This window comes from Ursus maritimus, unplaced genomic scaffold (assembly GCF_017311325.1).
Source record: "Ursus maritimus isolate PB19 unplaced genomic scaffold, ASM1731132v1 scaffold_3, whole genome shotgun sequence".
Lineage (NCBI taxonomy): Eukaryota > Metazoa > Chordata > Mammalia > Carnivora > Ursidae > Ursus > Ursus maritimus.
Genome location: NW_024425563.1, coordinates 51094911 through 51112411, shown reverse-complemented (window position 1 = coordinate 51112411; position 17501 = coordinate 51094911). Strand labels below are relative to the sequence as shown.

At 38.0% G+C, this 17501-nt stretch overlaps 1 protein-coding gene across 4 annotated transcripts in view; it reads left to right on the top strand.

Moving 5' to 3' along the window:
* NUP42 (nucleoporin 42) overlaps positions 1-17501 on the top strand; it is a 49644-nt gene that overhangs the window by 15540 nt on the left and 16603 nt on the right. For 3 of the 4 annotated variants that reach the window (XM_040644194.1, XM_040644192.1, XM_040644193.1), the window contains one exon: positions 7090-8390. In XM_040644194.1, coding sequence (XP_040500128.1) covers positions 7090-7667 — 578 coding nt within the window. In that variant the 3' untranslated portion in view covers positions 7668-8390. Of the gene's footprint in view, positions 1-7089; positions 8822-17501 lie in introns of those variants that run through there. The other variant, XM_008686384.2, reaches the window with a different exon arrangement.

The window sequence follows — 17501 nt, the reverse complement described above, 5'->3', positions numbered from 1 at the left end:
GCCATTCTGACTGGTGTGAGGTGGTATCTCAAGGTTTTGGTTTTATTTACCTAATGCCAAGTGATGTGGAGCATTTTTTCATATGTCTGTTGGCCACTTGGATCTTCTTTGGAGAAATGTCTGTTCATGTCTTCTGCCCATTTCTTAATTGGATTATTTGTTCTTTGGGTGTTGAATTTGATAAGTTCTTTATAGATTTTGAATACTAGCCCTTTTTCTGATAAGATATTTGCAGATTCTTCTCCCATTCTGTCAGTTGTCTTTTGGTTTTGTCGACTGTTTCCTTTGCTGTGCAAAAGCTTTTTATCTTGATGGAGTCCCAGTAGTTCATTTTTGCCTTTGATTCCCTTGCCTTTGGAGATGTGTCTAGCAAGAAGTTTCTGCAGCTGAGGTCACAGAGGTTGTTGCTTGTGTTCTCCTCTAAAATTTTGATGGATTCCTGTCTCACATTTAGGTCTTTCATCCATTTTGAGTCTGTTTTTGTATATGGTGTGAGGAAATGATCCAGTTTCATTCTTCTGCATACGGCTGTCCAATTTTCCAAGACCATTTGTTGAAGAGACTTTTTTCCATTGGATGTTCTTTCCTGCTTTGTCGAAAATTAGTTGACCATAGAGTTGAGGGTTGATTTCTGGGTTTTCTATTCTGTTCCATCGATTTGTTTGTCTGTTTTTGTGCCAGTACCATACTATCTTTATGATTACAGCTTTGTAATACGGCTTGAAGTCCGGAATTGTGATGCCACCAGCTTTTTTTTTTTTTCAACATTCCTTTGGTTGTTCAGGGTCTTTTCTGGCTCCATACAAATTTTAGGGTTATTTGTTCCAATTCTGTAAGAAAAGTTGATGATATTTGGATAGGGATTGTATTAAATATATAGATTGCACTAGGTAGCATAGACATTTTAAAATATTTGTTCTTCTAGTCCATGAGCATGGAACTTTTTCCATTTCTTTGTGTCTTCCTCTTTCTTTCATGAGTATTCCGTAGTTTTCTGAGTACAGATCCTTTGCTTCTTTGGTTAGATTTATTCCTAGGTATCTCATGGTTTTTGGTGCAATTGTAAATGGGATTGACTTCTTAATTTCTCTTTTCTTCTGTCTCGTTGGTGTATAGAAAATACAACTGATTTCCGTGCATTGATTTTATATCCTGCTGAATTCCTGTATGAATTCTAGCAATTTTGGGGTGGAGTCTTTTGGTTTTTCCACATAGAGTATCATGTCATCTGCAAAGAGTGAGAGTTTGACTTTGCCAATTCAGATGCCTTTTATTTGTTGTTGTTGTTGTTGTTGTTGTTGTTGTTGTTGTTGTTGTTGTGTGATTGCTGGGACTAGGACTCCTAGTACTATGTTCAACAGTAGTGGTGATAGTGAACATCCCTGTCATGTTCCTGACCTTAGGGGAAAAGCTCTCAGTTTTTCCCATTGAGAATGATATTCGTGGTGTGCTTTTCACCAGATGGCTTTTATGATATTGAGGTATGTTCCCTCTATCCCTATGCTGTGAAGAGTTTTAATCAAGAAAGGATGCTGTACTTTGTCAAATGCCTTTTCTGCATCTATTGAGAAGATCATATGGTTCTTGTCCTTTCTTTTATTAATATAGTGTGTCACATTGCCTGATTTATGGATGTTGAACCACCCTGGCAGCCCAGAATAAATCCCACACAGTCATGATGAATAGTCCTTTTAATGTACTGTTGGATCCTATTGGGTAGTGTCTTGGTAAGAATTTTTTCATCCATGTTCATCAGGGTTATTGGTCTGTAATTTCCTTTTTGGTGGGGTCAGGGTAATGCTGGCCTCATAGAACAAGTTTGGAAGTTTTCCTTCCATTTCTATTTTTTGAAACAGCTTCAGAAGAATAGACATTATTAGTTCTTATTTAAATGTTTGGTAGAATTCCCCTGGGAAGACATCTGGCCCTAGACTCTTGTTTGTTGGGAGATTGGGAGATTTCTGGTGACTGCTTCAGTTTCTTTGCTGGTTATGGGTCTGTTCAGATTTTCTATTTCTTCCTGTTTCAGTTTTGGTAGTTAATGTGTCTCTAGGAATACATCCATTTCTTCCAGATTGCCTAATTTGTTGGCGTATAGTTGCTCATAATATGTTCTTATAGTTGTAGTTCTTCGGTGTTGGTTGTGATCTCTCATCTTTCATTCATGATTTTATTTATTTGGCTCCTTTCTCTTTTTTGATAAGTCTGGCCAGGGGTTTATCGATCTTATTAATTCTTTCAAAGAACCAGCTCAGTTTCATTGATCTGTTCTGCTATTCTTTTGGTTTCTATTTCATTGATTTCTGCTCTAATCTTTATTAATTCTCTTCTCCTCCTGGGTTTAGGCTTTATTTGCTGTTCTATCTCCAGTTCTTTTAAGTTTAAGGTTAAGCTGTGTATTTGAGACCTTTCTTATTTCTTGAGAAAGGCCTGTATTGCTATATACTTTCCTCTTAGGACCACCTTTGCTGCATCCCAAAGGTTTTGAACAGTTGTATTTTTATTTTCATTTTTTTCAATGAATTTTTTAAATTCTTCTTTAGTTTCCTAGTTGACCCATTCATTCTTTAGTGGGATGCCCTTTAGCCTCCATGTACTTGAGTTATTTCCAACTTTCCTCTTGCGGTTGAGTTCAAGTTTCACAGCATTGTGGTCTAAAAATATGCAGGGAATGATTCCAATCTTTTGGTACCATTGAGACCTAATTTGTGACCCAGTATATGATCTATTCTGGAGAGTGTTCCGTGTGCACTTGAGAAGAATGTGTTTTCTGTTGCTTTAGGATGGGATGCTCTGTATATATCTGTGAAATCCATCTGGTCCAGTGTGTCATTCAAAGCCCTTGTTTTCTTGTTGGTCTTCTGTTTAGATGATCTGTCCATTGCAGTGAGTGGGGTGTTAAAGTCCCCTACTATTATTGTATTATTATTGATGTGTTTCTTTGATTTTGTTATTGTTTTATATATAAACAGCTGCTCCCATGTTAGGGGCATAAATAGTTACAATTGTTAGATCTTCTTGTTGGATAGACCCTTTAATTATGATACAGTGTCCTTCCTTATCTCTTATTTCAGTCTTTGGTTTAAAATCTAATTTGTCTGATACAAGGATTGCCACCCCAGCTTTCTTTTGATGTTCATTAGCATAATAAATGGTTCTCCACCCCCTCACTTTCAGTCTGGAGGTGTCTTTGGGTCTAAAATGAATCTCTTGTGGACAGCATATGGATGGGTCTTGCTTTTTTAACCAATCTGATACCCTGTGTCCTTCGATTGTGGCATTTAGCCCGTTTATATTCAGAATAACTGTTGAAAGATATGAATTTAGTGCCATTGTATTACCTATAAAGTCACTGTTTCTGTATATTGTCTCTATTCCTTTCTGGTCTTTGTTACTTTTGGGCTCTCTCTTCACTTAAAGATCCCCTTTAATATTTCTTGCAAGGCTGGTTTAGTGATCACAAATTCTTTTAGTTTCTGTTTGTCCTAGAAGCTCTTTATCTCTCCGTCTATGCTGAATGACAGCCTTACTGGATAAAGTATTCTTGGCTGCATATTTTTCTTATTTAGCACCCTGAATATATCATGCCAGTCTAAGCCTGCTGGGTCTCTGTGCATAGGTCTGCTGCCAGTCAAGTGTTTCTACCCTCGTAGGTTAAGGACCTCTTGTCCTGAGTTGCTTTCAGGATTTTCTCTTTGTCTCTGAAATTTGCAAGCTTCACTATTATATGTCCAAGTGTTGACCTATTTTTATTGATATTGAGGGGGTTTTCTGTGTCTCCTGGACCTGAATGCCTGTTCCGTTCCCCACATTAGGGAAGTTCTCAGCTATTATTTGCTCAAATATGCCTTTTTCCCCCCTGCCCTTCCTCTTCTTCTGGGATCCCAGTTATTCTAATACTGTTTTGCTTTATGGTATCATTTATCTCTTGAATTCTCCCTTCGTGATCCAGTAGCTATTTATCTCTCTTTTTCTTAGCTTCTTTATTCTCCATCATTTTTTTTAAGATTTTATTTATTTATTCGACAGAGATAGAGACAGCCAGCGAGAGAGGGAACACAAGCAGGGGGAGTGGGAGAGGAAGAAGCAGGCTCATAGCGGAGGAGCCTGATGTGGGGCTCGATCCCATAACGCCGGGATCACGCCCTGAGCCGAAGGCAGACGCTTAACTGCTGTGCAACCCAGGCGCCCCAATTCTCCATCATTTTGTCTTCTATATCCCTAATTCTCTCTTCTGCCTCATTAATCCTGTTAGATCCTCCATTTTTTATTGCATCTTATTAATAGCCTTTTTGATTTCGACTTGATTAGATTTTGGTTCTTTTATTTCTCCAGAAAGGGATTCTCTAGTGTCTTTTATGCTTTTTTCAAGCCCAGCTAGTATCTTTATAATCATTATTCTGAACTCTAGTTCCAACATCTTACTTACATCCATACATTAGGTCCCTGGCAGTCAGTACTGCCTCTTGTTCTCTTTTTTGAGGTGAGTTTTTCTGTCTTGTCATTCTGTCCATAGGAGAATAGATGAATGAGAGAACAAAATACTAAAATAGCAAAAATGATGCCAGAAAAATATACAGTAAACAAATCAGAAGAGACCCAAAACTGAACAGAAAATTTAAAAAAGAGAGGGAGAGAGAATATAATCACACAGCTGAACAGAACAGAGCAATAGAAGAGATCCTGGGTATTTTGGTCTGTTTGTTAGAAAACTAGATCCCAAAATTGTAAAGAAGGAAAAACTTATGTATGTACAAAAATCAGATTAAATATAATGAAAGGATAGAATGTAATGTAAAAATAAAAATTAAAAAAGACTTAAAAGTGTTGATAAAATAAGAAGTTGGTTGAAAAGGAAAAAGGAAAAAAAAAAATTTAAAGACTGTAGGGCACCTGGGTGGCTCAGTCAGTTAAGCATCTGCCTTCAGCTCAGGTCATGATCCCAGGGTCCTCGGATCGAGCCCCCACATCAGGCTCCCTGCTCAGCGGGAAGTCTGCTTCTCCCTCTCCCTCTGCCTGCCCCTCCCCCTGCTTGTACACATGCTCTCTCTCTCTCTCTTTCTCTTTCTGTTAAATAAATAAATAAAATATTTTAAAAAATTGAAAAACTGAAGAATCATGAGAAAATACCACAAATTCTATATACTATTTTCCCCTAGCACTGAAATTTTGCAGTTCTCTGTGATGGGTAAACTTGGTCTTAGTTGGATGTTCTTCGTGATCTTCTGGGGGAGGGGCCTGTTGCACCGATTCTCAGATGTCTTTGTTCCGGACAGAATTGTTCTGCCCTTGCCAGGGGGCCAGGCTAAATGTAAGTCCTCCAGATTGCTCTATGTGGCTTTTGTTCCCCGAAGGCTTTCCATGCTGTGTTAGAGGATGAGAATGAAAATGGTGGCCTCCTGATCTCCAGCCCCAGAGCTGAAAGCTCACACCCCCAACTCTTCAGTGCACCCTCAGCGAAAAGCTGTCTCCCTGGTCTCTGCTAGCACTCTGTGCTCCCCCAGCCTGTGACTGAGTGTTTGTATCTCAGGCATGCAACTCTGTTTCAAGTCTCCAAACCCTGCAGACTCCTGGGGCTCACACGTGCACCACTCCTTCCTGGGGGAAGAAGCGGGGGGTCTCGCCACAGTTCTGCTGCTTCCTGAGCCCCTGCTCAGAGAACGGTCGCCCGACTGTACCACAGTTCGCGGTTTATGGCAACACCTAGCAGAAAGCCCACTCCCGAGCTTGAAGTTTGCAGCTGGCTTCCCCACTCTGATGCTTGGGAACTCTGCTGCACTCAGGTCTTCCTGTGTCCCCTGGGATCCTGAGATCACACTGTCCCACCTAGGATTCTGCCCCACTTCACCACTTGAGCTCCTTTCAGGCAAGGATGTGCCTCACCTGAGCAGACTTCTAAAAGTTCTCATTTTGCACTCCCCTGCTCTATCACTTTCGGGTAGCTGGCTTGCAGAGGCTCCCTCCCCCTGCAGTTTATCTTCTGATACATCACCTTAGATTCAGCTCTCCGCATCTCCTACCTTGCAGAAAGTGGTCACTTTTCTATTTGTAGAATTGCAGCAATTTTTTTCTTTGTTCTCCACTTGAGTTCACCAGTGTTGAGAATGATTTTTTAGCTAGCTATCTAGCTGAATTCCAGGGACCGGACAAAACTAAGGTCTCCTACTCCTCCACCACCTTCCTCCATCTCTTTAAGTGATTTTTAAATCATTCTTGCAGATTCTACTACCTTCTATAATGGAGCTTCAAAGAATTTGTCTCATCAATCTTTAGTGAAGTAGGGGTCAGACTGGGCACGTTTTTTGAAAGACCCTATGGCTCCAGCTTTCAAAGTATATTTTAGGAATGGTTTTCAAAAGTTTTATAGGAATACATAGTAGCTATGGTAGCAGCACGTTGAGGACCTTCTTTTCACTGTGTATAACAGTATAGTATTGTCTCAAGTGACACTACTATATCACCTTTTTTTTTTTTACTTTAAAAGAAAAATTGTTTTAAATTAGGATACAGAGGTAAACAGTGGTTCACAGAGACAAAAAGGCAAATTAGGACTGAGATGTTTGAACTGTCATAAAAAGTATAAAAATAAAAATGGCAACTCAGGAAAAATTTTACCCAAAAACTAGAGATGTCAATTATTAAAGTAGGATTTCATCAGATTCATCTTAGTTGAGAGATGGAAGGGACTTGAGAATCATTCCATTTATACAGGAGGAAACTGAGATGAAGTGACCACTCTACATTTGCTTAAAAGAATATAGCTAAGGAAAGAGTTACTTCTTTGCTAATGGATGTAGCTGATTTATTTGGGGTTGAGGCAGAAGGTGAAAGTCCACCTCCTAATCCCAGAGGTTTCTCAAAGCTGTCTCCATGAGTGAGGACAATCAAGTGAGATCAGTACAGCAGAAAGATAGGACAACAGGGTTTAGTGGGTTTGTTCTAGCTTCTTACTTTCACTTTTCCTTCCATCCAATAAGCTTCTTAACATCCAAACATGGCAGAAATAAGGAAAAAAAGGAGGGGTGGTTAATATGGCTACATTTTCTGACTATAATAGGTTATTTTTTTCCTTTTTCTGTTTTTTTGTAGGTTTTCCAGTGAATAACAGAAGCAGTGCTAATGCTCAGAATTTTAGTTTTAAACCAAGCTCTGGATTTGCCTCTGCCCCTTCTGGAAGTCCTTCTGTGTTCGGGAATCCTCCAGCATTCGGAGCTGCATCCTCTGCCAGTTCTGCCATCACTACTTCTGCTCCAACGTTTGCATTTGGGAAACCTGCAGTCACATCTGCTGCTTCATTTTCTTTCAAAACTCCTGCAGCTTCTGGTTTTGGATCACCTGGATTTTCAGGATTTCCAGCTTCCATGGCAGCAGGCTCTTTTGGAGCTCCAGGGGCCCCGGCGTTTGGAAGTGGCAGTTCTGTGGCTGGTTTTGGTAGTCTAGGCTCACATTCTCACACTGCTTTTTCCAAGTCATCTGGCAACACCTTTGGAAATAGTAGCATATCCACCTCTCTCCCAGTCTCAAATGGTAGCACTACAACAGATAATGATTTATTCACACCCAAGGATCAACTAACAGGAGAAGAACTGGAGCAATTTCAATCCAAGAAATTTACTCTGGGGAAAATTCCTTTAAAGCCACCACCTACGGAACTTCTAAATATTTGAAAGGACAATTTTAAATACAGAAAAGAACATCCCTTAAAATTGTTTTGAGTGGTTTGTATAAAATTGCTTTGAGTGGTTCAAATATATATGTATATATGTATATATGTACATATATACTTATAAGGAATATAAGCTTTCATTAATAACTTTAGGGGTCTTGAAATTCAATACTTTCTTCTAAGTAAGGCATAAAAATACTCAGCAAGAGTTTGGGTTTTTTCTTAACTTTAATTATGAATGGAATTGAAAAAAAGCTGTCAGTGTGCACTGAATAAAGTGCTTTTCTCATTCTATATCACTTTACTGTCTTACCCTTTAAAGGTTTACCTTTAAACATTTTTTTTAGGAAGGAGATCATTTCTAAAGCCATTAGGGGGGAAAATGCTTAAATATTTAGCTTACTTACCAAATAAACATCAGTAGCATGACTATCCTTCATGTTAAAGAAAATTCTCCCAGAGAAATGACAGTTGTTAAACTTCTTTTTATTTTTCAGACCTACAAGGCATTTTTCCTCATAATTTTGTTCCCCCTTCAATTTTGACTCTCTCATGGAATATAAGCTTTCATTAATAACTTTAGGGGTCTTGAAATTCAATACTTTCTTCTAAGTAAGGCATAAAAATACTCAGCAAGAGTTTGGGTTTTTTCTTAACTTTAATTATGAATGGAATTGAAAAAAAGCTGTCAGTGTGCACTGAATAAAGTGCTTTTCTCATTCTATATCACTTTACTGTCTTACCCTTTAAAGGTTTACCTTTAAACATTTTTTTTAGGAAGGAGATCATTTCTAAAGCCATTAGGGGGAAAAATGCTTAAATATTTAGCTTACTTACCAAATAAACATCAGTAGCATGACTATCCTTCATGTTAAAGAAAATTCTCCCAGAGAAATGACAGTTGTTAAACTTCTTTTTATTTTTCAGACCTACAAGGCATTTCTCCTCATAATTTTGTTCCTCCTTCAATTTTGACTCTCTCATGGACCACCATTTGAGTTTTCTTCAACAATTTTAGACCGATTTTTATCGGGGCCTAACTTTGTATAATTCTATTTATTCCTCATATCCCATCAAGTTGGCAGATTGTAGGAGCGATGGAAATTGTGGTCTCATGTGAACAATATGTAGTGGGATCAGGACGCACCAGCTCTGGTGAGCTTCTGTTAGAATTCTCAGACAAATACAAAATTAGAATGATATTATCCAGGAATACACTTGTTTTTTTTTTTTTTTAATGATTTTTTATTATATTATGTTAGTCACCATACAGTACATCCCCGGTTTCCGATGTAAGGCTCGATGATTCATTAGTTGTGTATAACACCCAGTGCACCATGCAATATGTGCCCTCCTTACTACCCATCACCGGTCTATCCCATTCCCCCACCCCCCTCCCCTCAGTAGCCCTCAGTTTGTTTCTCATAGTCCATAGTCTCTCATGTTTCATTCCCCCTTCTGATTACCCCCCCTTTCTTTATCCCTTTCTTCCCCTACTGATCATCCTAGTTCTTATGTTCCATAGATGAGAGAAATCATATGATAGTTGTCTTTCTCTGCTTGACTTATTTCACTTAGCATTATCTCCTCCAGTGCCGTCCATGTTGTAGCAAATGTTGAGAATTCGTTCTTTCTGATAGCTGAGTAATATTCCATTGTATATATGGACCACAACTTCTTAATCCAGTCATCTGTTGCAGGGCATCTCGGCTCCTTCCACGATTTAGCTATTGTGGACATTGCTGCTATGAACATTGGGGTGCATATGGCCCTTCTCTTCACTACGTCTGTATCTTTGGGGTAAACACCCAGTAGTGCAATGGCTGGATCATAGGGTAGCTCAATTTTTAACTTTTTAAGGGACCTCCACACTGTTTTCCAGAGTGGCTGTACCAACTTGCATTCCCACCAACAATGTAGGAGGGATCCCCTTTCTCCACATCCTCTCCAACAATTGTTGTTTCTTGCCTTGTCTATTTTTGCCATTCTAACTGGCGTAAGGTGGTATCTCAGTGTGGTTTTGATTTGAATTTCCTTGATGGCTAATGATTTTGAACATTTTTTCATGTGTCTGTTAGCCATTTGTATGTCTTCATTGGAAAAGTGTCTGTTCATATCTTCTGCCCATTTTTTGATTTGTTTATTTGTTTCTCGTGTATTGAGTTTGAGAAGTTCTTTGTAGATCTTGGATACCAGTCCTTTATCTGTAGTGTCATTTGCAAATATCTTCTCCCATTCCGTGGGCTGCCTCTTAGTTTTTCTGACTGTTTCCTTGGATGTGCAGAAACTTTTAATCTTGATGAAGTCCCATAAATTCATTTTATCTTTTGTTTCTCTTGCCTTTGGGGATGTGTCATGAAAAAGGTTGCTTTGGCCGATGTCGTAGAGGTTGCTGCCTATGTTCTCCTCTAGAATTTTGATGGATTCCTGTCTCACATCGAGGTCTTTCATCCATTTGGAGTTTATCTTTGTGTATGGTGTGAGAGAGTGGTCAAGTTTCATTCTTTTGCATGTAGCTGTCCAATTTTCCCAGCACCATTTATTGAAGAGACTGTCTTTTTCCCACCGGATGTTTTTTCCTGCTTTATCAAATATTAGTTGCCCAAAGAGCTGAGGGTCCATTTCTGGGCTCTCTATTCTGTTCCATTGGTCTATGTGTCTGTTTTTGTGCCAGTACCATGCTGTCTTTGTGATCACAGCTTTGTAGTACAGCTCGAAATCCGGCATTGTGATGCCCCCAGCTTTGTTTTTCCTTTTCAACAGTTCCTTGGAGATTCGGGGTCTTTTCTGGTTCCATACAAATTTAAGGACTATTTGTTCCAGTTCTTTGAAAAACGTTCTCGGTATTTTGATCGGGATAGCATTGAAAGTGTAGATTGCTCTGGGTAGCATGGACATTTTAACTATGTTAATTCTTCCAATGAGCGAGCATGGAATATCTTTCCATCTTTTTATGTCTTCCTCAATGTCTTTTAAGAGTGATTTATAGTTTCTAGAATAAAGGTCCTTTACGTCTCTGGTTAAGTTAATTCCAAGGTAACGTATGGTTTTTGGTGCTATGGTAAATGGGATGGATTCCCTGATTTCTCTTTCTTCGTTCTCGTTATTCGTGTACAGAAATGCAACTGATTTCTGAGCATTGATTTTGTATCCCGCCACGTTACTGAATTGCTCTATAACTTCTAATAGTTTGGGAGTGGCTTCTTTTGGGTTTTCCATATAGAGTATCATGTCGTCTCAGACATGTTTTGATCTCCCTGTTCCCTCAGATTGAAAGATTAATATCTTGTATGTATACATACAGTTGATCCAAGAAGCCAAAGACTTGTCATGAGTTGAGGCTTATGTGTCAGAGGTCTGTTCTCCTCTCTCAAGCCTACATAATGACATAGCTTCCACTACAGAACAGTTACCTGACACAGATCTGGGATTGAGCTGATTTTTTAATGTGAAAATAGAATCTTTCCTACTAAAAGATATGCACCCCAAATGATTTTAGTGTTTATGCAGAGAATTCAGTCATCAGAGGATCCAGATTCTATGTTACTTCTTTCAAAGAACTGTATGACTCCCAGCTAACACTTCTGGAAACCGAAAATTTGGGATAGAATCTGTAGCCAAGGGGTGTATTTTTGCAACCGTCCTTGGTATAGAAAGAGTAAAAAGATTCTAAGTTCCTGCTTTGGTCTCAAGCTCTAAAGAGTTTCCAATGTTTATTCCAACTTATAGTTCACTCCTAGGATTTTCCTATGTGATGGAATAAACCCTATGCTACCAGGCTTACCAGTCTCCTGTGAGTCCCAGTCAAACTTACCAGTGGCCTGGAGGCTCTAAGGATGCAAAATAAGGATGTAGTGTTTCTAAATTTGCCTGATTATAAGCATTACATGAGGTATTTGTGGGGGTTTTGGTGGGTTTTTTTTAAGATTTTATTTATTTGACAGACAGTGAGAGGGAACACAAGCAGGGGGAGTGGGAGAGAAAGAAGCAGGCTTCCCGCTGAGCAGGGAGCCCGATGCAGGACTCGATCCCAGGACTTTGGGATCATGACCTGAGCCGAAGGCAGATGCTTAACAGCTGAGCCACCCAGGCACCCAAGGTATTTGTTAAATTACCTATCCAGAATAATATAGCCACTAGGCTAGGCCTGGGGACGTCTTTTTTACCAAGTGTTTTATGAGATTCTATAAGCAAGTTTGGGAAACAGGAGCCTATCTAGCTGCATTTAGGCTACTTAGTAATATGCGATTTGTGAGTTTTGTTGTAATTGTTGAAGTCTATTTTATGTGCTTGTGCGTGTGCGCACATGCACACACACACAACGTGGTGAACTTAGATCCAAGGTGGTCAAATAGTGCAGTTGTCAAAAAGCACAAATAAGCGCTATGGGTTACCCAAAAGTATGAGAAACTAAAGCGAAGGAGTTCACAAAGTAGAAACCAGCAGTATGCATGCATACTGTATCAGGAGGCCAAGAAGGTCTGAACTCCTAGACCTAGCTAAGGGGCTGCAGGGCTTCAGAAAATCAGAAACAGCTACCAATGAGGTGGTGGCCAGGTAGACTGGGTTTTAAGACCCTGAGAGGGAGTGGAAGGGGAAAAAGCAACCACAAGAGTATGTGCCACCATCTGGATTTATTCAGTGAGGCAAGAACCAATTCTGGGAGAGCTGGTCTAACTGGAAAGCATACCCCCAAATAAGCAAAAACCGCCTCCCTTAACAGCTGCTGCAACAGCTGTTTACCTAGAATGGGAGCAAATGACAGAATTGCAAACAAGGTTTTATTACAAGTAAACTGATTAAGCTAGCTTGGTTGTAACAGCTGAGAGCTGATTAGAAGAGGAGAGAGAAAACAGCTGATATTAATGCTATTTAAAAGGCATAACATGTACACAGTATTACTCCTAAGGATAAAATAATTTAATCTACTGTCCAGCAACAGGAAATCTGTTAATTATGATAGATTCATATATTGGAATACTAAACAACCTTTCTAAATGACCTAAAAGAATAGGGAATAACTTGGAAAGGCTTTTATTCTGTAGTCAATGGGCAAAAGCCTATTATAAAATCCCAAGCACAATGTGGTCCAATTTTGGGGGGAAGTGTATATTCATGGGGAAAGGAAAGCCTAAAAGTTAATAATAGCTCACATTTTTTACTGTAAAAAAGCCCCCGCATAGCATTAAGTTTACCATCATAATTATTTTTAAGTGTATAGTTTAGTAGTGTTAAGTAGCGTGTACAATATTCACGTTGTTGTGTTACAGGTCTCTAGAACTACAGAACACTGAAACTATTCCATTGTTTGTATGAACCACATTTTCTTTATCCATTCATCTGTTGATGGAATTTGGGTTGCTTACACCTCTTGGCTACTGTAAATAATGCTACAGTGAAAATGGGTGTGCAAATATCTCACTGAGATCCTGCTTTGAATTCTTTTGGATATGTACCTAGAAGTGGGATTGCTGAGTCAACGGCAACTCATGTTTAGTGTGTTGAACCTATATGCCACTTTTCATAGCAGCTGCACCATTCTACATTCCTATCAACAGGGTTCTGATTTCTCCATGTCCTCCCCAACACTTATTTTCTTGTCTTGATAGTAGCCATCCTAATAGGTGTGAGGTGATATCTTGTTGATGTGATTTGCATTTCTCTTACAATTAGTGATGTTAAGCATCTTTTCAATTGCTTATTGGCCATTTGTATATTTTCCTTGGAGAACAGTCTATTAAAGCCTTTCACCTATTTTTAATTTTTTTAAATGATTTATTTAGGGGCATCTGGGTGGTTCAGTCGGTTAAGCATCTGCCTTTGGCTCAGGTCATGATCCTAGGCCCTGGGATCAAGCCCCACATTGGGCTCCCTGCTCAGCGGGGGCTCTGCTTGTCCCTCTTCCTCTGCCTCTCCCCCAGCTTGTGCGCTCGCTCTCGCTTTCTCTCTCACTTAGTCTCTCTCAAATAAATAAATAAATAAATAAATAAATAAATAAATAAATATCTTAAAAAAAAAAAGGCAGAAGAAGAGAGAGAATCCACAGGCAGACTCCTTGCTGAGCACGGAGCCTGACACGCTCTATCAGAGCAGGGCTGTATCCCAGGACCCTGAGATCATGATCTGAGCCAAAACCAAGAGTTGACTGCTTAACAGAGTAAGTCACCCAGGCACCTTCTTTGCCTATTTTTTAATCCAGTTATTTGTTTTCTTGTTGAATTATAGAAATTCTCTGTATAGTTTGGATATTAACCCTTTATCAGATATATGATTTGCAAATATTTTATTTCATAGACTGCCTCTTTACTCTGTTTCCTTTGACATATAGAAGTTTTTAGGTTTGATGTAGTTCCTTTTGTCTATTTTTGTTTCTGTTGACTGTACTTTTGGTATTATATTCAAGAAATCATTGCCAACTCCAGTGTCTTGCTTTTTTCCTGTTTTCTTCTAGGAATTGTATAGCTTTAGGTCTTACGTTTAGGTCTTTAATCCATTTTAATTTATGTATATGGCGTAAGGTAGGAGTCCAGCTTCATTTTTTTTGCATGTGGATATCTAGGTATCCCAGTACTATTTGTTGAAGAAACTGTCCTTTCCCCATTTTCTAGTCTTGGCACCTTTGTCAAAAATTATTAGGGTATATAACTAAGGGTTTGTTTCTGGGTTCTATTCTGTTTTGTTGGTCTATACATCTGCCTTTATACCAGTACCACACTGTCTTAATTAGTGTTTCATTGTATTATGTTTTGAAATCAGGAATTGTGAGGCTGCCAATTTTGTTCTTCTTTTTCAAGATTGTTTTGGATATTTGGGATATTTTAAGATTCCATATAAATTTTAGGATTTTTTTCTACTGCAAAAAAAAAATTGCCATTGGAATTTAATATGGATTGCACTGAATCTTTACATCATTTTGGATAGTATACATATTTTAACAATATTAAGTCTCCCAATCCATAAGCACAGGATGTCTCCATTCCTTTGTATCCTCTTTCTTTTCTTTTAGCAATGCTTTATAGTTTTCAGTGTACAAGTCTTTCACCTCCTTGGTTATGTTTATTCCTAAATATTTTACCCATTTTGATGCCATAGTAATGGGATTATTTTCTTAATTTCCTTTTTGGATTAATTATTGGTAGTGTATATAAATGTAACTGATTTTTGTGTGTTGACTTTGTATCCTGCTACTTTGTTAAAATTATTAATTGTAACAGTTTGTGTGTGTGTGTTGAGTCTTTAAGGTTTTGTACATATAAAATCATATCTGTGAACAGATAATTTTACTTTTTTCCTTTCCAATTTAGGTGCTTTTCCATTTCTTTTTCTTGTCTAATTACTCTGGCTAGGAATTCTAGTACTCTCTTGAATAGTATTGATGAAAAGAGGCATCTTCACCTTGTCTCTGATCTTGGAGGAAAAACTTTCAGTCTTTCGTGGTTGAGTATAATGTTAGCTATGGGGTTTTCATATATATATGTATTTAATGTTAAGGCAGTTTCCTTCTATTCCTGGTTTGTTGAATGCTTTTATCATGAAGAAGTGTTATATTTTGTTAAGGGTTTTTTCTGCATCAACTGAGATAATCATGTGGATTTTGTCCTACATTTGCTAATATGGTGTGTTATATTGATTGATTTTTTATTGTTGAACCATCCTTGCATTCTAGGTGTAAATCCCATTTGATCATGTTGTATAATCCTTTTAGTGTGCCTTTAATTCAGTTTACTAGTATTTGGTTGAGGATTTTTACATTGTTACTCATTAGGAATATTTTTCTACAGTTTTATTTCTTGTGTCTTATGTAGTTTTGGTATCAGAATAATGCTGGCTTCATGGAATGAGTTTGGAAGTGTTCCCTCTTCAATTCTTTGGAAGATTGTGAGGAGGATTGGTGTTAATTCTTGAAATGTTTGGTAGAATCCTTCAGTGAGTCATCTGGTCCTGATTGGGAAGTGTTTGATTACTGCTTCAATCTCCTTACCAGTTATAGGTCTGTTCAGATTTTTTATTTCTTTATGATTCAGTCTTGGTAGGTTGTATATTTCTGGGAATTTATCCAGTTCTTCTAGGTTATCCAATTTGTTGTTATAGAATTTTTCATAGTAGTCTCTTATAATCCTTTTAATTTCTGTGATATTAGTTGTAATATGCACTGTTTCAATTATAGTTTTAGTTATTTGAGTCTTCTGCCTCTTTTTCTTAGTCTAATTAGGGCATTATCAATTTTGTCAATCTTTTTGAAAGACAGTATCTAAGTCTGCTGAGGCTACCATAAGATATCATACACTGGGTGGCTTAAAAAACAGATATTTATTTCTCACAGTTCTGGAGGCTGAAAGTCTGAGATCAGGGTGCCAGCATGGTCATATGCTAGTGAGAACCCTCTTCCTGGCTTGCAGAAAGCTGCCTTCTCCCTGTATGCTCACATGGCCTTTTCTTGGTACATGAAGACAGAGATCTCTCTCTCTCTCTTTCTCTCCCTCTTGTATATGGGCATTAATCCCAACATGAGGCTCCAACCCTCACGACTTCATCTAAACCTAATTATCCCTTAAAGACCCCACCTCCAAATACTATCACATTACTGATTAGGGCTTTAATATATGAATTTGAAGGGAGACACAAACTTTCAGTCCATAACACACCAACTCCTGATTTTGTTTAATTTTTTAATTGTTTTTCTATCCTCTATTTCATTTACCTCTGCTCTAATCTTCATTATTTCTTTCCTTCAAAATTTGGGTTTAGTTTGTTCTTTTTTGTCCCCTCAAAGTGTAAAGTTAGATTATGGATTTGAGATCTTTTTTTAATGTAAGCACTTACCACTATAAAATTCCCTCTTGGTATTGCTTCTGCTGCATCCCATAAGCTTTGGTATATTAGGTTTGTTTTCATTTGTCTCTAGATATTTTCTAAGTTCTTTTGTGATTTCTTCTTTAACCCATTGGTTAAGAGCATTTTGGTTAGTTTCTATGTATTTGTGGATTTTCTTTCTTTTATTGATTTCTAGTTTTATTCCACTGTGGTCAGAGAAGATACTTGGTATAATTTCAGTCTTCTTAAATTCGTTAAGACTTATTTTGTGGCCTAACCTGTGGTCTACCTTAGAGGATGTCCATGTGCACTTCAGAAGAATATGTATTCTACTGTTGGTTTAAGTGTTCTATATACATCTGTTGGATTTAATTGGTCTATAGTGTTGTTCAATTCCTCTATTTTCTTCCTTCTGGTTACTCTAGCCATAAACAAATGTGGAGTATTGAAGTCTACAATTATTGTCTTGCTGTGTATTTCTCCCTTCAGTTCTGTCCATGTTTGCTTCATATATTTGGGAGCCCTAATATTAGATGCATGTATATTATAATTGACCCTGTTATTATATAATGTCCTTCTTTGTCTCATGTGACAGTTTTTGTCTTAAAGACTATTTTGTCTAAATATGGCCTCCCCTCCTCTCTTCAGGTTCCTGTTTGCATAAAATATCTTTTTCCATGCTTTCACTTTTAGCCTATGTGTGTCTTTAGATCTAAAATGAATCTTATAGACAGTATATTAGTTGGATCTTGTTTTTTATCCATTCAACTCATCTGCATCTTTCAGTTGTGTATTTAGAATCCATTTGCCTATAAAGTAATTGCTGACAGGTAAGGACTTACTATGGCCACTTTGCTCATTGTTTCCTGTATACCTTAGGGTTCTTTTGTCCCTCTTTTCTTCCTACTACCTTATGTTTCATTAATTTTTTAATTTTTTTGTAGTGACGTTTTTATTCCTTTCTCATTTTCCCTTTGCATATATTCCATAGTTTCTTTGTGGTTATCATTGCAATTACATA